The following is a 23243-nucleotide window of genomic DNA, read 5'->3' on the forward strand; positions in this document are numbered from 1 at the left end:
GCAGAAAGTGATCTCATGGCCTTCCTTACATGTAAGATGAGTTGTATTTCTGAATGTTTTAGCCATAAGCCATAGAGCTTATTGGAATAGTTTTCTCCTATCCTTTGTGCAGCTTATTCATTTTAAAGGAAAAGTAATTGATGCTGAAGGCTTTTTTCCAAAATAAAGTTTTGTCACTAACAAGTACTTGAGTCTTAAGATTCTGTATATTTTGCTACTTTTCTAGACTCTTACATAGATGAACTATTGACGTAGAATGAGCAAACTTGTGTAATTCTTTATAGAAGACTCAGTTGTAATGTTTTGGCAAATAACAAAGATCTCTGGATGATGTGAGTATATAGAAGAGTTGCATATTAGTCAATGACTACTGTTCCTGACATTAAGCAGTTAGTACTCAGCTAAATATTTGTATTGTGTTTTTAAAGAATATCACCTTTATAGCAAGTTACAGAATATTTGATTAGGTTATAGCTTAAATTAATTTAGAGTAAAAATTAGCCTTGTCTTGTATTTGAACTTTTAAATGCATTTTTGGCAGATATGAGAAATACATTATTTTGTGTACTTCCAAATAGAAAAACGGTTTTTCAAAATTTCTTTGTGCTAGCCAGTGTTGCTCAATGGTTGAGTGTTGACCTATGAACCAGAAGGTCATGGTTCAATTCCTGGTCAGGGCACATACCCAGGTTGGGCTGTGGATTCAATATCCAGTTGGGGACTGGCAGAAAGCAGCTAATCAATGATTCTCTCCCATTATTGATGTTTCTCTCTCTCCCTCTTCCTTCCTCTCCGAAATAAATAAAAAATAGATATTTAAAAAATTCTTTGTGAGAAAAAATTAGCATGACCTTTTGCTTTGCCTGATACAAGAACTTATATGTCAGCTTAACCCTTTTGACTTTGCCTGATATTAGAAATTAACTTTGAACTTGAAAATAATTTATTGATCAGCATAAGGTCCAAAGATGATAGAAAGTGAAGGGAAATACTTGGAATTGCTGTTGTTATTTGTTAGTCAATAAAGATGATTGTGCAGATCAATGAAACAAATATATTATCAAATATAAGACAGCATATTTTGACTTTTGCTCCATTATTTTATGGTTACTTTTTTTAAAAAAATCTCATAATGTCTGTTGAGCCTTATCACTTAATTTTTCAGCTTTCTCTCCTTGTTTCAAAAGCTTTGTAGTCACCGCTTTTGTTGAGAGAGCAGCCATGAATCCTGTCTTCACTTGTTTACAGTTCTGAATTGCCTAGGACATTGCTGCTACTTTTATGGTGAAAAATAGCACCTCTTCTGTTTGCAAGCACAGAAGCTGGGGAAGGTGATATGGTTGTGATGTGACATGGAGGCTGGGCAGAAGCAGGACTGGCTTGGATAAGTAAATCATTATAGAGATTTAGAAATGTTTTTTCTCTGGAAATTGAAAAACAGAGCTCACATGGGGATATTTTACTCATGCAGAAATGAAATTGGAACTTGGTACAAAAACCCATCAGCTAAACTGAATGTAATGTAAAACCTTGAGCATTCCAGTCCCAGATAGATTATATTAGCAGAGGTGCCCCTCACAAGAGCCCTGGAGAAGTGCTTCCTAACCAGTCCGTGAACTGGTTGCATCAAAACCTCTAGAGGCCCCTGGCCTGTGTGGCTCAGTTGGGTGAGCAGAGTCCCATACACCAAGAGGTTGCCAGTTCAATTCCCAGTCAGGTCACATGCCTGAGTTATAGGCTCAATTCCCAGTAGGGGGCATGCAGGAGACAGTTGATTGATGTTTCTCTCATCGATATTCCTTCCTCCCTCCTTGTCCCTTTCTCTCTCTCTAAAAAAAATAAAAAATATATTTGAAAATCAACAAACAAATAAAAAATTCTGGAGTGCTGGTTACAATTATATATTTCCTGGCTCCTGCAAAGGCCAGTCAGTCTTGAACTGAGGAGGAGCCCATAAATCTGCATTTTTATTGAGTATCCCTCCCTCCATTGGATTGCACTTATGTAGGTATCTTACCAATCCAGCTGGAATAACAAAACACCACAGACTGCTTATACATTAGAACCCAACCTTGATGGCACCTGACTTCCAACTTCAAACCTCCAGAATGCGAGAAATAAACAGCAGAAAATTGTTGGAGGTCAGGTGCCATCAAGGTTGGGTTCTGATGAGCACTCCCTTCCACACTGCAGACTTTTCCTTGTATTGTCATATGATGGAAGAAGGGGCAAGGGAGCTCTCTGGGTTCCCTTCTGTAAGGGCACCAATCCCATTCGTGAAGGTTCCACCCTTATGACCTACTCACCACCCAAAGGCCCTTAGTACCATCACTTTGGGTATTAGGTTTTCAATTCATAAGGTTGAATTTAGAGTGTGGGGAACACAAACATTCTGACCATAGCAGCAATGAATCACTTGGAATTTTCTCCAACGTTGGCCAGATTCTCTTGCAAATCAGTATCTTTAGAATAACAAGTTCCAAGACTACAGCACTCACAGTGCAGAAGCGCTCTCACTGTGTGGGATGGGTGCTGCCCAGCATCAGCTGGAAGTTAGAGGGAGCTGAGCAAAATCCCTCTCAGTCCTCCAGCTTAAATATTTCAGAAGGAATTAACTCATCTATCTCCACTACCAGGAAACCCTGATATGGAACTGGAGCCTGCCTCTCCAGGTGGCTGGCACTGGGTCCTAAGTGTTATCAGAAAGGGCAGGTGGCAGGGTGCCTGCTTCTGGGTGAGGCAGCTTTGTGTACTCAGATTTATCCAACCAATGCTGGGCCTCCCCAGAGCCAGGAAGGCCCACTCATCCTACTGCTTTCCAAAACAGTAATCATCCTGTCAACTTAGTCAACAAATATTCATTCACTAATATGTATTAGGTTTCTATTGTACTATGTGCTGTTTCAGGCTCCAGCGATTCCAGGGAACAAGAGAAATAGGATCCTGGCTAAGGAGCCACCTCAGTGTGCCCAGATCTCTTCTAAGCCCACTGGTCTCACAGATCATCTGGGCCACGTGACCAATATGCAGAACTGTGTTCTTATTTTTATTCTGATTTACATTTTGTTCTGCTCAGTGTTCTAACACTGAGCTAGGAAACAATGACTTCTCGCAGATGGTTTAGAACACATCCCCCGCCACTGAAGGTGGCTCTGCCCATCTCAGAAGCCTTCTAAGCTGTTGGCCTTGATCCTCAGGGAGGCAGGCTTTACCGAGGATTGTAGGTAAACTTGAACAATTGGCTTTCTGTGTAGATGTCCTTGGATTATCACTTAGAAGGGATTTATTTTGCTTTGGCCTCTGTTCCCTCCTGGCTCCTAAAAAAAAAAAAAAAAAAAAAAAAAAGGCAGTGTGTTTTTTTTCTTCTTCATGAGCCTTTCTGTGTATTTAAAATTAAGCTGTCATATTGCTTTCACAAATCTCAGAGCGAGTTTAGAATTTCGGGGTGAAGCCATTTTGTTGGCCCTTTTACAATGACATGAGTTCCAACCCTCAGTTTTTTCTGGGTGAGGTCCTAGGTAGATTCAAGAAGCCTCCGGGGGAAGTTCCTTTATGGATGGGATGTAGAAGGGTAAATTCCATGTAAAGAGGACACTATTTCGTGTGTACTGTTTTCCAAACGATGATACCTAGATCTCTGGTGCTAGACAAGATGTTTTTATTTGAAATTTCACTGAAGTCTTAATTACCTACTGGTAATATATTTAATTTGATTAATCATGGCAGATGATAACTGGCTTTTCATTTATGACATGCACATTTCCTTTCGTAACAAGCTTATTTAAATAAAAAATCCAAAAATATTAAATAACCACACAGGTGGTATATGGATATGGTAAACAGCACGAGGTAGGCACACAGATGACAGAGTTTGGAGAAATACTGATGCCAAGAGCCAAGTGTCTTCTAGGCTAGCCCCAGACCTGCCAGGCCAAAGGTGCACACCCCTGCCCCACAGAGAGCAGGAGCTCGTGGAGGTGAGCTGTACCTAAAATAGTCACACTCTATGGGTATATATGCCAACCACACAGAGTAGCAAGCTGTGTGTGCAGCTTCATCGCTTATTGAGCCTCTACTCTGGAATAGGAAATCAGTTTAAGGGGCTGGGGGCCCAGAGGATCCCAGGCAGAGCTTTACAGGGAGAGACTCAGGAGAGTACCCCAGTCTTAGTTGAGAAGCACATTGGACCAGTGAGGACTAACTTGCTGATTTTGTTAAAGAGGACAGTGCGGTAGGATGATGCTAAAAGAATGTCAAACGGAGCAGGCTTTTCATGAAGCTTACAAGTCCTTAAAACCATTGTTGTTCTTTTCCACTGCAAATACAAAAACCATGAAGCAAAAAGTAAATGGAGAATAGCCATTAGCCTTATTTATATATGAAAAAGAATCTAGAAACAAAATTGTAATTACATTCTTTTCCTCACCTTTAACAGCAAAAGTCCTTCTGGGCTGTGGTCCTCTCTACCCTCCCCCTCTCCCATTCTCTTTGTGGCCTCTTAATGAGGGAGGCCCTTAGTAAGCTGACAGCAGGGGTCACCGATCAAAAGCTTCTCCCAGGTTGCAGGCTCACATTGCCCACCTCTCTGCAGTTTTTCAGGCTCTGGAGGAGCCCTCACCAGCATGTTGCTTGTGGGGGAGTGGAGGAGAAAGTCCTCATAAAAAGACAAGAAACAGAGTAAAGTGGACCCGTGCTACCAACCCAAACCATACGTTCTAATTAATAATGAGGTGGGATGTAAAAGCTAAGTCACCAATACTTTCCATTCTAAAAGTCATATCTGTCACTTTTTTTTCCCCCACTTGTAACAGAATGATTATACTCAATGTCCAGGAAATGAGTTTCTGTTTGGAACCAGTGAGGAAACTCAACCTAGATCCTCAGCTTGACTTTATTGGTCCCCATGGTCCCGGTCACAGCTGTCATTGCAGAGAGACCCTCCTGTCCCCCTTCATGCCCCCACCTGCTGCTGGAACCATCTCATTTGGACCAGCTCTGAGGACTTAGGGGAAGGAATGTATGCAGGGGAGAAATTCCCTGGGGCCTAAACAGTGTTAATCAAGAGAGCTGATGTTTAGGATTATTCCAAGTGACGCAGATACTCATGTGTTCTTAATAAATTTGTGTGTGTGTGTGTGTGTGTGTGTGTGTGTGTGTGTGTGTGTGTGTGTTGAGAGAGAGAGAGAGAGAGAGAGAGAGAGAGAGAGAGAGAGAGAGAGAGAGAGACTGCTTGATGAATGAATTGATTCATCGATTAATTTAAAGCCTTCTAAAGCCCAGGGGAAAGACTGCTCTGCCCAGGATTTAGGGTGGTACTGCCCTACATCAACATTCAACACGCCTTTTCCAGGTTCATCCCTGTCAGCCCATTCATCATGATATGGACCAACACGGCCAGGACATCTCATCTTTCTCCATGTGTTCCTTTTGAAGACTGCTGACTAGGTTTTCCACTTATTTTGTCTATTAGGAACTGGCGAAAGTGGCAAAAGCACCTTTATCAAGCAAATGAGAATTATCCACGGGTCTGGTTACAGCGATGAAGACAGAAAGGGATTCACGAAGCTGGTTTACCAAAACATATTCACCGCCATGCAAGCCATGATCAAAGCCATGGACACCCTGAGGATACAGTACATGTGTGAGCAGAATAAGGTACAGTGCTTGTGGGCGTCGCCCTGTTGTGATTGTGTGCTTTCCTTCTCTGGTCAGCAGATGTTTCTGAACAGGATTTACTGGGTGTTTTGGTCAGAGGCCAAAAGAAGCTCTTGAGCTCAAACTCCAGAGAAGCATGATGACCGTGGCTGGCCCTGTGATATCATGTGTGCTGAAGTTCTAGCACGGCAATATGTGGGGCTACCCCTGTGCAGGGATTCGGAAATGTGGGCAGTTGTTTAGTTTGCTTGCTTCAGGTGCTAAGAGCAGGAAGGCATGTGAATTTTCTCCTTCAGCTAAGATACCTAGTTAGTTTTTCAGTGGAACAACAGAGACCTTGGGTTTCTAAGGGCCAACTTTTTAAAGAATTCCCAGTCTTAAAAAATATGTTCACTAATGCCCAGTAAACTACTCAGAGAAAGCAGTGGGTTTTGTTTGTTTGTTTTGGGAGCTAGCCCTTCTTGGGAGCTAAGTGATAGCTTATGTGAGAGATGCTTATGTCCCAGCCAGCAGCGGGCTCTGATAAAGTAAAGGTATCAGCTCTCATTGGCTTTCATATCACCACGGTCATTTAAAACACAAATCTGTGTAAAGCCATAGGGAATAATGAGGCAGGATGGTGGGAGGAGGCGACAAATAAAATTTTATATGGTATATTGGAATGCGAATTCATTGGACAACACTGTGTCTCAGTTCATTGGGAATCTGGATTAGAAATAGAGTTTATTTATAATCATACCAAATTACTACATGACGTGATGATAAAAAAGAAAGATTCTGTCTAAGGTGAGTCTCTTGTGGGTCTATTAAAAAGAAATATAGCTGCTAAAAAGCCAGAATTGAGTGGGCTTTAGTATAAATCCCAAGGACAGCTTTATCATGAACTGGTGGCACCTGTGTTCATTTTTGCTTTATATATATAATATACAAAGACTTTGAAAGCAATCAGTCTAAACTTTTTATTTCTCAGTGACTGAATTACATAGAAAAACACAGCATGCACCAAATCTGGTGCCAAGTAATGTGAGAGGTGCATACCGAGCCATTGGAAGATTCTGGAAGTGACTCTGATGATTCTTTTGCACATTGGTTTTGAGTATATGCTTTCGATAGATATTTTTAACCTGTTCCATTCTTTTCTAATCTTCCTATACAAGGTATTTTAAAAATTAGGCCATCTGTGAAAATATAGGATCACAATAGATATGTCAGGAATGTTCTTGTGGTTTAGTTAATCTTTTTTTTTTTTTTTTTTCCTGTTCTAAAATGTATTTGGTTTCACGGTCATAGTAGGGTGACCAGGGAAAGCTTGGAATTTAGGGGTGGATTGGTAAACAGACCCATTGGGAGGAAAATGCTTAAGTGTATATCAGTTCTGCTTACCTTGGCAATGTGTTTGTAAAACCCAATCTGTCTTAGTAATCAAGGTCTCTGGGTTTTTGCTTTTTGTTTTCCCTCAAGGTCTTCTGGTGCTACTCTGAGTTTATGTTTTGAACAAAAAGGTTTTATGGGGTTTGACATTCTACCACTTTCTCCTTTTCTCTCTCTCTCTCTCTCTCTCTCTCTCTCTCTCTCTCTCTCTCTCTCTCTCTCTAAATTATCTTAATTGTTGAAAGTATTTCAGATGTTCCCTTTGGTTTTTATTTTATTTTTTTCTCATTGACCTCCCAGCCCTTCATCACACCATTGTCTATAGTCTTATGTATGTAAGTTTCCTGGTTAATCTCTGCCCACCCCCACCTTACTTTAGAAATTCATCAGTCTGTCCCATGCTTCTATGTCTCTGGATCTATTTTGTTCATCAGTTTATTTTGTTCATTAGATTCCACATGTAAGTGAGATCATGTGATACTTACTTTCTCTGACTGCCTTATTTCACTTAGCATAATACTCTCTGGTCTATCCATGCTATTGCAAATGGAAAGGAAGGAACTTTCTTCTTTGATCTTAATTCTTTTCACCAGGCCATGTCCACCTACCCAGTAATCTGTTAGTTTCCCACAGCTGCTGTAACAAAGGACTCCAAACTGGGTGGCTTTGAAGAGAAATTTATGTGGCAGTGGGTCTGAAGGCTAGAAGTCCGGAATTAAGGTTGATTGGTTCAATGGGAAACTGTGAGGGAAACTCTGTTCCATGCTGTCTCCTAGCCTCTGGTCCTTGCTGGCCACGATGATGTCCTTCCCAGTCTCCGCCTATCTTCACAGGGTTCTCCCTGTGCATGTGTCTGTGTTCTGTCCATGTCCAAATTTTCTTCTTCTTATAAGGATGCCAGTCATTGGATGTAACTGGATTACATCCTCAAAGATAATTACTTCCTGAGGTTGAGGTTTGCAAGAATTTCAGAGGGATGCTAATCAAATCAGCAGAGTCTGCCCCCATTCGTATCCATCCCACAAGCAAAATATATTTCCCCTATTCCAATAATCTTCAAAGTCTTAATCCATTCCAGCATCAACTCTGTCTCATAGCTACTGTAAATATCAGTTCACAAGGCTCTACATCTCATCATTTAAATTAGGGTTGTCGAACTCAATCAGAGAAGGGGCCAAAATCTAAAATCCAGCCTAAATCGCGGGCCGAATGGTTTACTGAACAGTCATAAACTGACAATGTCATAAACTGACAGCGGAGTGCAGTGATGACAGCGCGGTGCGGGCCACATTGCAAGGCCTGGCGGGCTGGATTTGGCCCGCGGGCCTTGTGTTTGACACATGTGATTTAAATCATGTAAATCAGGTATGGGTGTATGTCAGTTATATGATATATTGAAATATAGATTCTGGGTTTGGTCCATTCTGGAACAGAATTCCTCTCCTTCTACAGACCTGTGAAACTAGGAAGCAAGTCCTGTGTCTCCTTCACTTACGTATCTGGCTCTCTGCTTAATGCCTCCTTTCTTTATGCTTGAAGCACCTATTTCATGCCTCATAAAGTTCCTCTTAACCCTCGGACATATGCCTGGGATGAACCACATGCTGAAATGGCCTAATGAAAAGCAAAAGATTGAGTGGAAAGGACATTGGATGGGTTCCTAAAAATCTGGGCTCTCCTCATGGCTTCCCTGTGGTTCTCAGGCAGGAGGCAGCAAACTTTTTTCTGTAAAAGGCCAGAGGAAATATTTTTGGCTTTGAGGACTATACCGTCTCTCTGGCAACTGTTCAACTCAGCCATTGTAGTGCAAAAGCAGCTATTGGCCATGCATACACAAAGGAATGGGACTCACTTGTAAACACTATTGGCAAAATGTAAAAGCCACTCAATTCATGGTCCAGACAAAAACAGGCCACAAGTAGATTAAGTCCATGGGCTGTAGGTGCCCACCCTAGTCCTAGGGGAAGCCATAAAACATCTCTGGTCTTTGCATTTCTCTACCTGGTCTAGGCAGCCCACACATGCTCTGTCTACTTCATAAACCAAGATGAGCAAATGGAACCGCTTTGCAAATTAAACAGCACTCAAGAAAGATAAGGTTATTATTGGGGCAAGTTCAAAAGCCAAAAATGAACTCACTGTTTAGGTCATTTTCATCCATTCCTTCTCTATTATTTTCTGAATAATTTTCTCTGTGGGCTAAAATTGATGACTAAGCATGGAAATAGAGCTAAGTACACTACTCATTTAAGTCATAAAATGACAAAATTAGTGTTCACTTGAAACAGTTGATTAGTGAAGACAGGTTGAACGAAGTCTTCCTTAGCTTTCATTTTTAGTGGTGTAATTCCCTCAGTAATTCTTTGCTAAGGATTTCATTTGATTTTGGAGCTGGGAACACTTTAACAGTATGTATAAGGAAATGAAGAGTGATTTTTAAAAATTTTAAATGTTTGCAGGATTATTGCTCAGCTAGGATGTTGAAAATCTTTGCCTATTGCGGACAGGCTGCTTATGAAAGAAAAATTATCAGAAAGTTAGTTCAGCGTTTTTTAACCAACATATTTTTTCGAATAAGATTGAGCCTTGCCCTGGCTACTGTTGCTCAGTGGTAGAGCATCGGCTCACAGGTTTGATTCCCAATCAAAGGCGTGCATCTGGGTTGCAGGTTTAATTCCTTGTGGGAGCCAACCAATCGGTGTGTCTCTCTCACATTGATGTGTGTGTGTGTGTGTGTGTGTGTGTGTGTGTGTGTGTTTGTGTCCTCCTCCCTTCCACTATCTCTAAAAATTAATGGAAAAATATCCTAAGATAATGAGTAACAAAACAAAACAAAGGTAGAGCCTTGAAGAATATTTTCTTCTGTTTTGCCAGCTTTTATTTGTAAAGAAATGATTCATATGTATTTGTTGATAAGCCTTACTTATGAATGTCTCTCAGGAGTGCTGTATGAGCACATTAGGTCTTACGACTTGAATAAATATTACAAAGGCATGTGCTCAGTGGCAAGGCTCCTACATTTGAGTTAGCTTACAACTCACGCTCACTAGTGATGATTTCTTTAGAGTCTGAAGAGCCTCATATTTTTGCTGTTTGTAGTATCTCCAACTTGGAAAATTCTCATTCTAGACCTGTCCTAGAAGCAAATCTTTCTGATCCCCTTAAAGGTTCTGCGGAATCTGCCTGGACGATTTAGATGTAGAATTTCCCAAGGGCAAAGGACAGCCTGCCCGACTTCTCAAAAGCCTTCTACCTCTGTACTCAGTGGGCCCTGGGAAAAAGAATGAGGCTGATGGGCTCTTGGGCAGCAGCTCCCATAAAGATGCTTTTAGGAGCTCTTTAGGATACCACGGTCACATCATATTTGAATATGTGACACAAATTTAATTGCAAAGGCTCCTCACAAAAACACTGTTAAAAGGAAAGTTAATAATTAAACAGTTATTTGCCTACCTTTCCCCTGCAAGTACCTACTTTAGAATTCAATGTTTCTAGAAGTGTTAAAAGTATTACAAATGTCCATTTCTTCCACCAAAGGTATTTTCATCTATTGAGACGGTAGCTTACCAAGTGTAAAACTTAAACATCCAATATCCACCTTTACAATTAAGCAATAAAGTCTAGTAATCATGGTGCAGGATCACAGAGGATGGCATTTTTTAACACCCAAGAGAGCTCCGATAATGTCCCATCTGTGTATACATGACTCTTCCGGCCCAACTGCTCATTCTCAGGAAGCAAAAGGCTGACGCTCCGGAAGGTCTATTAAACACTCACGTGAGGAAACGGGGCCCCATGAAGTGACAGGATTCCATGGATGTCACTTTCTGTCGAAGAGTTTCTCAGGGCTTCACATATTTTAAGACACTCTTCTAATTTTGTAAACATCTGTTTGAATGTATCTTTCAGTCCTACTTCCTCATCCAATTTGAAAATTCAGATTCTGCAAGAGCCCCTGGGAACAGGGAGGCCCATGTTCAGACGCTGGCTGGAGCCCAGGGTGCTGGTCCTCTGGCAGATGCTCAGCTTGGGCTCTTTCTTCCCGTGCCCCGTTGGATGGTGATGTCGTGTGGTACATTCTTCTCCCTACTGAGAACTTCGAGTACCAGCTAGTGTCACAACAGCAACCACAAATTCTCCACCAACATCTTAGGCTGGAGCATTTTTACTTATCCCCTCGTTCTCTGGTCAATCAGTGTTCACGGTAGTGTAAAAGTTGCTACGATCAGAGCTTGGGATGTAAGGTTTTGGAAAATGGCAAAGAAAAAAATGTAAAGGAGAAAGAACCGGTTTTCTCCTTAATCATCAGAAGTAAATCTGACCACCCACTCCAATTGAGCCTGATTTGAGAGACAGGAAATTACTTGACCATTGAAATATTAATTTCTTCCCCCTACCTCAAGGCTAGCACATCCTACCACATCCAAAGAAATGCCTTTAAAAATCTGGCAGAAGGGGGAAATTTCACAAAGTTACAGACAGTCCAGAAACCAGTGTGACCGTCAGTCTATGTGAACATCTATCCATCTGTTCCACATATGTGAAATGATTGCCTTGAGTCTCTTAAATTCCATCCTATTTTGCTGCTATCTTAAAATGTAATGGGGAACATGTGAAAGGCCCTTGTGACTCAAAGCTCTTTAATAAAAGCTAGAATCATAATTAATGGTGCTAGTAAAGTTCTTGTGAGCTCTGAAGTCCTTCACAGTTTGCTTTCTCCTCCTGGTAAAGCTGGGCTCTCCTTTTCTGAAGGTAGAGAGGTAACAGGTGTGTCAGTCCTGCTCTGTGCCCTCTTCCCCCAAGCCCTGTCCCCCCTAGCCTTGCCTGCTCTGAACACCTAGTTACCTCACCGACTTGTGCCAAGGGGTAAATTACCCTCCAGATTTGTTTTGGAATGCTGCCAAGGCACTCACGTATTCATCTGGTATTATTGAATTTAAAGGCAGAGTTTCTCATTAATTGGTTAGCTCTGCAATAGTATCCTAGGCAAAACATCCTAGAAAGCATCCTTTCTCTAGTCAAAGATTTTTTTTTTTTTTTTTTAAAGCTGGGGACTCAAATGGGATACGGCAACTAATCCAACAGAAACAAATTGTTAAGTGTGTGTGTGTCTGTGTGTTTGCCTCTGCATACATGATGGGTGTGTTTATCAGTAAATCTACCTTTAGAGTAAAAGCCATATTCGTTAGAAACCAGAAAAATAAGCTTTCCTTATTTTTTTTTTTCATTGACACTTCTTTTTGGAAGCTCAAATGTCATGGAGCTTTGAGACATTGTATCTCAATATTTCATCTCAATTTATGACACTTAAAACTGTCATGTTTAATTAAGAATTATCTAAATTAATGTGAAATAGCTTTCACATTGGTACCATGCTTTGTATTTCCCCTAAATTAAAATATTTTGGCACTTTCCTATCTGTAATTAGAAGTAAAAATTTAAGTTCACCATTTACAAGATATGATTGGGAAACTGTTTGCTTTTGTGTGTGACTGCGTAACTTATTAAGGGTAGAAATACCTAGAAAGTTTGTCTAGATTCTCTTTTAGAAATAAAAGACACTACAAGTCTTCTAATAATTTAAATAGTTAAGGTGGGAATAGTTGCAAAGAAGGATGATAGGAATGAGTCTGCTGGTATTTTAGTCTCTAGGCTCTCTGCCTTCTATTTTGTCAGAGAGAGAGAAGGCGGGGGGGGGGGGGGGGGGGGAGGGGGGACTGAAAGGTCCGTGAAAGCCAAGGACATGTAGTAGCTTTTATGCACCTTTGCAGCTCCAGCGCCTGACATGGATGCAGGTACTTTGCCAAAAGCCTATCTACTGAAAAGCCAACTTCTGGGACAAAATAATCTGGTTTATTAAAAAATGAACCCAACAGGTGATCTGAGGGCCACTGTGGCCTTTCCTGAACCTGCTCTGACAGACTCTCCAGCCTCCTGCCCTCCCTATGGGACTGTGGTGCTGGCACAGCCCGTGCCTCTCTGTTTGCTCATATGTCTCATCTATTTGAATATCCTGGCACCCATTCCCTCTGCACGCACACACAGCCAGCTTCACCTGTTTGTCTGGAAGAAGGCACCCAGGACTGCAGCAGACTTTCTGTGACAACCTCCCACCTCTGTGGGGTTAGGCACTCTTTCCAGTGTACCTATGATACCTCGTATGGAGCATATTACATTGCAATTCTTTAGGCGTCACTCCCACCTCAGACCAGGAGCTCTTTGAGACTGGAAATCATGCCCTGGTCCTCTCTGTACCTTGTGGGCTTCATAATTGTTAGTGAAGTGACATTCAAACCTTGTGTGAAAATAACATCCTAAATTCAAAGCTGCCTGAGGGCTTTGTGCCAGGGTGATAGCCACAATCGTGGAGGATCACTAAGCTGTTCTTTCACATGATCCGCGTTTGTTTTCTTACCTTTGGGGTTGTGACACCAGGCAAAAAGGAACAGAGAGTCTACAGGGCCATGTTTTTCTTTTTCCAAAGAAACATTTGGCAGTTGGAACTTCTGCTTCTGAGATGCAAGATAAGCAGGAAGCCTGGCATAGTCATGGGGCTCAGAAGCCATGGAGGAAGCATGGGGCTGGCCGGATCAGCTGTTGGGGTGTGGTTGGTGAGCAGCTAATGCTGGTGCAAGTAAAGTCAGCGGTGATGACTCTTCCTAGGCTGAGTCACCAGGCAGCTGCTTTGGAATCATACGGAAGCAAAAAATGGTGCTGCGAGGAAGAATGGCTGGCTTATTAGCTAGAAGAGAGACTCAATGAATTGTGTTACAACTCAGCAATCTAGTTGTAAAATAATTGAGAAACAAGTCAAAGAAGTAAGGCATATGGTGACCAACACATCATGTTTGCTTGTCTAAAGCTAAGGGTGGAGAATGCGGCTCATAACTAAGTCCTGTGACCTTTCGAATGAATACTTAGCATGTGACAGACTTACCCAATGAGGTCACCATCAGGTCAGGAAGACCCCAGGCCTCACCCTCAGGGGCAGGGCTCTGATAGCATAGACAGGGTTGAGGGCAGAGGTCAGAGTGTTACTCAGCAGACATGCCTCCACTTGGAGAGTGTTATGTGTCACCTGGGTCAGCACTTACCCTGGGCCATCTCAGCCCATGCCTAAGGGCAGGCACTAATGAGTGTGAATCTGTGTCAGGCTTTTTTGAAGAGATATCGTTGTATCCTCAGCAATTCTTCAGTGTGGATACTCTCAGTATGTGGAAATGGAGGCTGATTGGGTTAAGGCACCTGGGAGACTGAACCCAGCTGCCTGACTTCCCAGGCCCAGCTATTAACACCTGTGCTTCATGTTTCTCTCGATGGGAAAGATAAGGCATATGCAGTGGGAGGTCTTAGATCTTCCTTTAACGGTTAATTATAAAAACAGTAAATTATATGAAAAGAGGACTCTCTCAAAATCTCGGTTCCTGGTCACTTTCAAATGATTACTTTCTCCCTGGCTGGGCTTCAACCTGCTCACACAACTGTCGGTGTTATCTCTATCAATATTTACACACACAAGTCATGCAATTAAAACCCCCAGAAATATCAGGATTGTGCATCTGCTGGATGAAGTTTGAGGATTAAAGAGCTTTCTTTTAAGTGGATTTGAAACAGTTGCATGGAGAATATTTTTAATTTTTTTATTTCCCTGGAGGAGAGAAGTAAACAAGCCAGAGATGATTTTGAATTTATTTTGCAGACTGATACAAACAAAACAAGACAGTGACCTTTGAACCAGTGCCAGAGAGCCAGGAAAGATTAAATACCACCTGAAGGGCATGTTCTGATGCTGGTGTAAATGGGACTCATTTAGCTTTGATATTCTGCCTGGATTATGTCTCAAGTGCACTTATTTTTTTAACTCGTCTCACCCCCAATTGATTCAGACTTCCTGACCTGCTCACAAGTTTGGTTTAATTCAGTTGGGGAAAATATAGGAGGGCACCCAGCCGGTGTGGTTCAGTGGTTGATTTTGTTGACCTATGAACTAGGAGATTATGGTTCTATTCCCAGTCAGGGCACATGCCTGGTTTCAGGCTCGATCCTCAGTGTGGGGTGCTCAGGAGGCAGCCAATCACTGATTTTTCTCTCATCATTGATGTTTCTACCTCCTTTTCCCTCTCCCTTCCTCACTGAAATCAATAAAAATATATTAAAAATAAAAATAAGCATAGGAGGAGAAGGAAGAGTCATGTGATCGTGATCTCTCCTACCTACACTCAGGTTGCATGTCCAAGTTCTCTGTCTCAGTGGAGGATGGGCTCTGGTTCCCAATGCCTGCCAGTGAGCTGGTGCCCAGGGCCCATGTGGAGAATGGCATGTCTTCTGATTTCTGTGCAACTTCAGAAACACCTAGACTGCACTTGGGGTCTAAGAGTAAGGTCTGGTCTGGTGAGCAAAGCAGGGGTTGGAACAGTGCCTTAGAGGCTACTGAGCTGGATAACTTGGGCAAATTCCTGGCCCTCTCTGAACTTGCTTCCTTGTTTGTAAAATGATTAAATGGCTTTTAAATTTCCAAACTATAGAGAAATAAAGGACTTAGAATTGGAGAATAATAAAGTGAGGGCATTCTGGAATTTCATAAGTTATAATCATCTTGAGAAGTTTTGTTGTTGTTTTTAAACCTCTATTCCCTCCTGACTTAAAAAAAAAATATATTTTTGAGATGAGAAAATGTCTGTGCCCTGGGACCTTGGACCCTGAGATTCAAATCTATTGGGCAATTCTAATATGGAGACACTTTGGCCCCTTCCTGACTTTGGCTAGATCTGGGAAGTTCTGTCCTTTTTCCCAAGGGCTGTCTGGGCTGCTTCATCGTTTATCAGATAATCTTAGCATCCTAGAACACCTCCAGACAAGATGCCTTCTCACTCCTCTCCCTGGTCACTTCCAACCTAACTCCCTACACATCTGTTCTGAGCGCTGCTTCCTAATTATATCCTAAGTGTCTGATATAGAAAGGGCCAAAGGGAACATTCCATCTCTGTCTCCCTGGCTCTCCCAGGGGTATCATGAGTCATGGGTGGAGGCTTGCTCCCTGGTGAGGTGCCCAGAGGCCACTGACTGGGAACCAAACCTCAGTGTGCAGCAGGACCCATCTGAGGGCGGAGTGCGTTGGCATGGGGACCGAGGGATATTCCCACCATGTTCAGGCTCATGTGTTTAAATATGACCAACGATTCTTGGTTAGTACTGAAATAAATCGCTCATCGTATCTAAAGTTCCGTGAAGCAGAAGCCCTAAAGCATCACCTCATTGAGAATATGTTCAGAGATTCATCCTGAATCCCATTCAAAGAATTGGATTACAGAGTCAGTAATCCTGAAGGAACCCTCAACTCTTCTTCTAGGTCAGCCCAGATCACCCCATGGATAACTTCAGTCCAAAGTGGTCCAATGATGTACTCAAGGCAAGTTAGAGGACTGGAGAGAATCTCAGGAGGGTTGTTGCCTGTCACTCTAGCATGAATCTAAACCTGAGTCTTAAAGTAAGGTTCTGAGTTTTATAACATCAGCTTGTTAGAAGTTGAGATCATAAATTGAGGCGGCATTTGAAAAGTTCTCACCCATTTTAATTCATATTTTCTCTAGGTTAGTATTTTTGTTGTTGTTTCTGTGTTCTTCAAATAACTTTTCCTCTCAACTTTTAAAAAGAAAAGTTTCAACTAGAAAAAAAAACTTGAAAGAATAGCACACGAACACTCATATACCCTCCGCCAATTGCTAATATTTTGTGATACTTCCTATCTCTATCTATCCTCTTTTTGCATATGTGCCCCAGTGCATGTGCACATGTGTGTGGGTGCACACACACACACTCTTTTAATTTTTTTCTTTTTGTAAAGTTATCTAATTGTTGAAAGTATTACAGATGTCCCCTTTTCCCCTATTGTTCTCTCCACCCTGCTGCCCACCCTCCCCAGTCCTTAACCCACTGTTGTCTATGTCCATGGGCTGTGCATATAAGTTCTTTGGTTAGTCTCTTCCCACCCATCCCCTCCCCCTCTGAGATTTGTCATGCTTCCATGTCTTGGATCTATCTTGTTCATTAGATTCCACATATAAATGAGGTCATGTGATGTTTTTCTTTCTTTGACTGGCTTATTTCACTTAGCATAATATCCTCCAGGTCCCTCCATGCTACTTTTTCTTTATGTAAGTAAAAGTCTACTGTGAACATTATGATGTCACCCTTATATACTTCAAGAAATGTCTCCTCCAAACAAGGGTCTTCTCCAATAGTACCGTTAACACACCCAGGAAAGTTTACTTTGTAGCTATAATATTATACAATAGAAAATGCAAGCTCAAATGTCTCCATGTGCCCCCAATATGTCATTTACAGATTCTTCTTTTTAATCCTCACCTAAGAATATTTACTTATTTATCTATTTATTTTTAGAGAATGGAAGAGGTGGGGAGAGACAGAAAGATAGAAACATCAATGTGAGAGAGACACATCAATTGGTTGCCTCCCACATAAGCCTTGGTCCGAGCTAGGGACCTAGCCTGCAACCAAGGTACATGCCTTGACCGGGATCAAACCCACAACTCTTTAGTCCTCTGGCCAATGCTCTAACTGGGTAGGGCACAGATCCCACCCGCCTTTTTTTTTTTTTTTTTTTTTTTTTTTTTAACTCCTGGAACAAACCAAGAACACTGCATTATATTTACTTTGTATCCTTACTCTCCTTTAAATTGTACCATCCCCCCTTACCATTTTATTTTTGTCTCTAGTGGCATTGACATTTTTGAAGGGTCCAGGCCAGTTTTCTTATAAAATGCCCTACAAAGAGGATTTCTAGTTTTGTTTTCTCACTAGATTTAAACATTCAGCAAGAATAGTTTATGGAGGAAACCTCCTACTTGGCATGCAGATTATAAATGGCACAGCCAGTTTGGAGAAGAGTCAAGAAGCTGCTTGAAAGGTTAAAACAAGAGTTTCAGGGGACCCAGCAATTCTTTTCAACAAAGAAAAAGAAGAATCTGTAAAGGACATGTTGAGAGAAGTGAAAACATGTCCACAAAAAACCGTGGAAATAAATGTTCATAGCAGCATTATTCATAATAGAAGAAAAGTGGAGATAACACAAATGTCCATTGATTGAATAATGGATACAATGTGGTATGTTCATATCATAGAATATTATTTGGTAATAAAAAGGAATGAAATACTGATACATACATGTATGTTGTACAATGACAGAAGCCAGTTGCAAAAGGCCAACTATTTTATAATTCCATTTATATGAAATTTCTGGCCATAGGTAAATCCAGAGAAAGAGAGAGACTGTGATTATCTAGGGCTGGAGGAATTTGGGAAAAGGAGAACTGACTGCTAGTGAGTCTATAGTTTCTTTGAAAGGGGGGTGAAAATATTCTAAAAATTGTTGTAGTGGTAGTTGCACAATTCTATGAATATACTAAAAAAACAACATTGAATTGTGCACTTTGAGTGGTAAATTATGTGTATGGTATGCGAATTATATCTCAATAAAGCTGTTATTAGAAAGTAAAGAATACTATGTGGTGAGGTCCTCCCCACTGGGCATGTTAAGAGACACTTAATGCCGGTTTGTCCCCCTGTTGTTGATGCTAAGTTTGACCACTTGGATAACGTAGTTCCTGCTAGATCGCTCCATTGGGAAAGTTCCTTTCTCTGTAATAAGTGATCTGAAGGGTGGCATTTGCCATGGTGTGAACATCCTGTTCTCTATCCGTTAGCATTCACTGATGATCAATGTCAATGGGATCTATTACATGCATAGGGGAAATGATGATTTTTAATGATTATATTTTTTACATTTATTAACTAGAAATTTTCTGTAGAAAAAGTATTTCTTTTCCCTTTTTTTCAAAACTCACCATGCCTCTTCCTGATTAAACATAAAATTATCATTTGACTCAGCAATTCCATTTCTTGGTATATATCCAAAAGAATTGGAAGCAGAAACTAAAACAGATATTTGTACACACATGTTCATAGCAGCATTATCCACAATAGCCAAAGGTGGGAACAACCCACATGTCCACCAACAGATGCGTGGGTAAACAAAATTCAATAAATACAATAGAATATTATTCAGCTATAAAATGGAATAAATTTTGACACATGCTACAACATGAAATGAACCTTGAATACATTATGCTGTTTGAAATAAACGAGACAGAAAGGTCAAATATTGTGTGAGTCCCCTTTTACCAGGTACCTAGAGTAGTCAGAGAGACAGAAAGTAGAACTTGTTTGTCAGGGGTTAGAAGGAATTGGGAATGGGAAGTTATCCATACTAATAAAAGGGTAATATGCTAATTAGACCAGATGTCTAATTAGACATCCTTCTGGACAAAACCAAGGCAGCTGCAAGGGGCAAGGGCAGGCAGCAGCCACGGCGGCCAGCAATGGCAGCAGCAGCGGGGTAATGGGGTGGTGCCTTCCCCTGATCGACCCAGTTGCTTCCTGCAGCGGGAAGCCAAACTGCAGCTTGTCAGTAGGACATCCTCTGAGGGCTATGAGAGGGGGCAGGCCAGGCTGAGGAACCCCTCCCCCCCACCCACATGCATGAATTTTCACGCACTGGGCCTCTAGTTGTTTAATAGATACAGAATTCCAGTTTGCAAAGATGAAAAAGTTCTGGAGATGAATGAAGGTGAGGGTCGCACAACAGTGTGAGTGTCCTTAATGCCACTGAATTGTGCATTTTAAAATGGTTAAGATGATACATTTTATGCTGTGCATATTTTACCACCAAAAAAAACATCTCATTAGATTCTTATATGTTCCTTTTTATTTCAATATATTATCCGAATTACCATCCTGATTCTAGAAACTGGCCACCAGAGGCCCTTCAAGCTGCTTCTATGCCCCTCATTCCTCCTTGAGTATTCCTTACTTCCTGGCACATGACAATTCAGATCTACTTTTACTTCCCTCATCCTGATCTTAGACACAACCATTTCTGCAAGGACATATGATTCCATTTACAGGAGAATTGTTGTCAAAAACCAAGGCCTGGATGTAACATGATCTAATTGCTACCTGGTTGTCATGCTTCTTACCCTTTCAGTGAATAGTATATATACTCACATACACACAATACACATATACACTCAAGCATATATATATGCACACACACAAGTACATACAGGCATGTTAATCATTAGTCTCCAATGTAATTCCAACACCATATTTTCCCCGCCTCATCTCAATCCATATTTATCTCTCTTCTCCCTTAAAACCCAAAGAATGCCAACATATTTACTTACCTGCTATATCCTTCAATAAACAAAACAATTTCAGATTTCTCACACCAATCGCAATAACCATTTTAAAAACTAAAGAACAAAATTCACATGTACTGATTCTTAGCAGTGCTAAATACATTTTATGGACCCATTTTCCTTCTTAGTGGGTGGGGAGGGTGAAGTGGAGCTAGTGGTGGTATTGGTAGAATAGCAGGAGAGAAATAAAAGATAGAAAAGGATTGGGTAGAGCAGGAGAGTAGGGGTATGGCAATGAGAGAGAAAGAGAGAGATTTTTGAACATTAAAACTTTTATATGACTAAACTCATTAAATAAGTGTGAGGTATGTAAGAGGTAAGAATTGGGAAGAGAGGAGCCAGAGGGGAGGAGGTAGTTTTTAAAGGAAGAATCTGGTTTTCTGACTTCTGCTGTAAATGCTTTTTATGTTTACTTAAACAAGAAATACTACATAAGGTTAGACTCAGTGAAACAGAGAGAAGAACAGCTGGTTTTTATGAATTCCGATAAGATTTTATCCTGCTTGGGGGGTTCGGTTGCTGTACTTGGCTTTGATGGTGACATTTTCTCAGACGTGACATTTGATCCAGCATGCATGTTCTACATGGTTGTTCTTAAAATGAGGAATTGATTTATTTTTAAAGGTTCTCCTGCCTTTGGAAGAGAACCAAGTATGTCTTTCAAGTTGTAGAAATAACTTCCTTTTGAGACCTAACCTTCTTGTCACCCCAGAGAGCCATTTGGCCTTTTGTGTAGGAGTTGAGTAAGCATATTGAAACAGGAGGTCCTTTTTCCGCATTGCTTAACTCTGAAACGAGCTGTTTTCCCTGCTAGAAAGTACTTGGGTTTCTAAGAGATGGTGAGATGAAAGCGAAGTGTCCCAGGACCTGGGTTTTTGTTATGGCCTGAGACTTAACTAGTCATGTGACTATACCCCACAACTTCAGCTCTTCAACTGTGAAATAGGGATTAAAACCTGCTTTGTTTTTATTTTACCTTAGAATTTGTGCCCTACATACTTGCCAAAAAGATTTGTACGAAATGTTACATCTCTAACCAATCTGATAATGTTAGGATAAATAATTAAGAGTCATGGGATGGGGAAGGAGGAAATGAATGGCACCAGAAACCCAAAGAATAGTTGATAAGATGAATGCAAAACATGTTTCTAACCCTTTGCTGTCCAATAATGGCAGCCACTGGCCCTGTGTGGCTATTGAGTCCTTAAAATGTGGCTAGTTTGAATCAAGATGTGCTGTAACTAAAATATACACTGGATTTTAAAGACTTGCAATGCCTCAATTTTTTACATTGATTATATCTTGAAATTATCTTTTGGATATATGGGTTCGATATTGTTCATTGAAATTATTTTCTCCTGCCCTGGTCAGTGTTTCTCAGTGGTTAGAGTAGGGGTGTCGAACTCAATCAGAGAAGGGGCCAAAATCTAAAATCCAGCCTAAATCGCGGGCCGAATGGTTTACTGAACAGTCATAAACTGACAGCGGAGTGCAGTGATGACAGCGCAGTGCGGGCCACATTGCAAGGCCTGGCGGGCTGGATTTGGCCTGCGGGCCTTGTGTTTGACATATGTGGGTTAGAGCATCACAGACCATGAGTTCAATTCCAGGTCAAGGGCATGTATCTGGGTTATAGGTTCCATCCCTGGCTCTAGTTGGGGTGCATGGGGGAGGCAACCAATTGATGTGTCTCTCTCACATCTATGTTTTGTTTTGTTTTTATCTCTCTCTCCTTCTCCTCCTCCCTCCCTTTCACTTTCTCTAAAAATCAATAGAAAAATTGTCCTCGGGTAAAGATTACCAAAAATATTTTCTCTTATTTCTTTTTATATTTTTAATGACTAGTGGAAATTTTTAAATTTTGTAAGAGATATTAACATTACACATTTCCTAAGCATCTCATAATTCTAACGTGCTGATCTAACTTATTTTCATCATCTGAGGTCAAAAAAAGGGGGGTATTTTGTGAGCATGCCATGCATTCATATAGCACTCAGGTCTTCAAAGCTTTATATAAAACTAAGACAATGGAGGTGCCTTGCTACAGTGGTACTCCTTCCTCCCTGTGGAAAACTGAGTCTCAGTTCATGTCCCTCTTTGTCATTTATAGGAAATTCTGATAGCAAATAGCATAGCTCAAGATCTAATAATTTATTTTTTATTGGATCAATCATTTAAGCATATATTTATTTCATGAGGTTTTACAAAATATTTTTATTGATTTCAGAGAGGAAGGAAAAGGGAGATAGAAACATTAATGATAAGAGGACCATCTGATTGGTTGCCTCCTGTATGCCCTCTACTGGAGATTGAGCCGGCAACCTAGACATGTGCCCTGAACTGTGACCACTAGTTCATAGGTTGATGCTCAACCACAGAGTCATATAGGACAGGCTATTTCACAGGTTTTATTCAGACACCATACAGTATAGTGTGTCCTCATAGTACAAAGATGAATTACGACTCAGTCCTGCCTTTACGAATTCTCAATCTTCAGGGAGGTGGAAGAGGAGGAGAGAGGCAGCCATGTGGACTAATAATTTGGAATATAGCCCTGCAAACTCTGGTCTGGAGCTCTGTTCAAAATGTAACCAGAAAGAAGGAAAGGCAACCAAGATTTGACTTGGCTTTGGCGTAATTTATAATTTGATTAGAGGCCCGATGCATGAAATTTATGCAAGAATAGGCCTTTCTTCCCCTGGCTGCCAGCACCGGCTTATCTCTGGCACCCAGGACCCGGGCTTCCCTCGCAGCCCTGGCTTTGTCCAGAAGGACGTAAGGTTTAATTAGCATATTATTTTTTTATTATTATAGTTTCTTCATGATGTTATTTAAAGAGGCTTTGCCAAGTTTATTTAAAGAAATCAAAACTAGCAAATATAAATATTAAAATAGTGTCTTAGTTGCCAGTCCTTATTATAAATATATGTTATTTGTTCA

General features: G+C 41.0%; 1 protein-coding gene and 1 long non-coding RNA gene across 3 annotated transcripts in view; both read left to right on the top strand.

Annotated features, from left to right (window-relative positions):
* LOC311630442 overlaps positions 1–23243 on the top strand; it is a 930538-nt gene that overhangs the window by 709310 nt on the left and 197985 nt on the right. The window lies entirely within an intron of this gene.
* The window catches only part of LOC311630434 (guanine nucleotide-binding protein subunit alpha-14), a 127763-nt gene that overhangs the window by 63089 nt on the left and 41431 nt on the right, over positions 1–23243 (top strand). For both annotated transcript variants that reach the window (XM_084899430.1, XM_084899431.1), the window contains exon 2: positions 5471–5655. In XM_084899430.1, the coding sequence (XP_084755556.1) occupies positions 5471–5655 (185 nt within the window). The remainder of the gene's footprint in view (positions 1–5470; positions 5656–23243) is intronic.

Source organism: Pipistrellus hanaki, assembly GCF_964339955.1.
Source record: "Pipistrellus hanaki genome assembly, chromosome: 11".
NCBI lineage: Eukaryota > Metazoa > Chordata > Mammalia > Chiroptera > Vespertilionidae > Pipistrellus > Pipistrellus hanaki.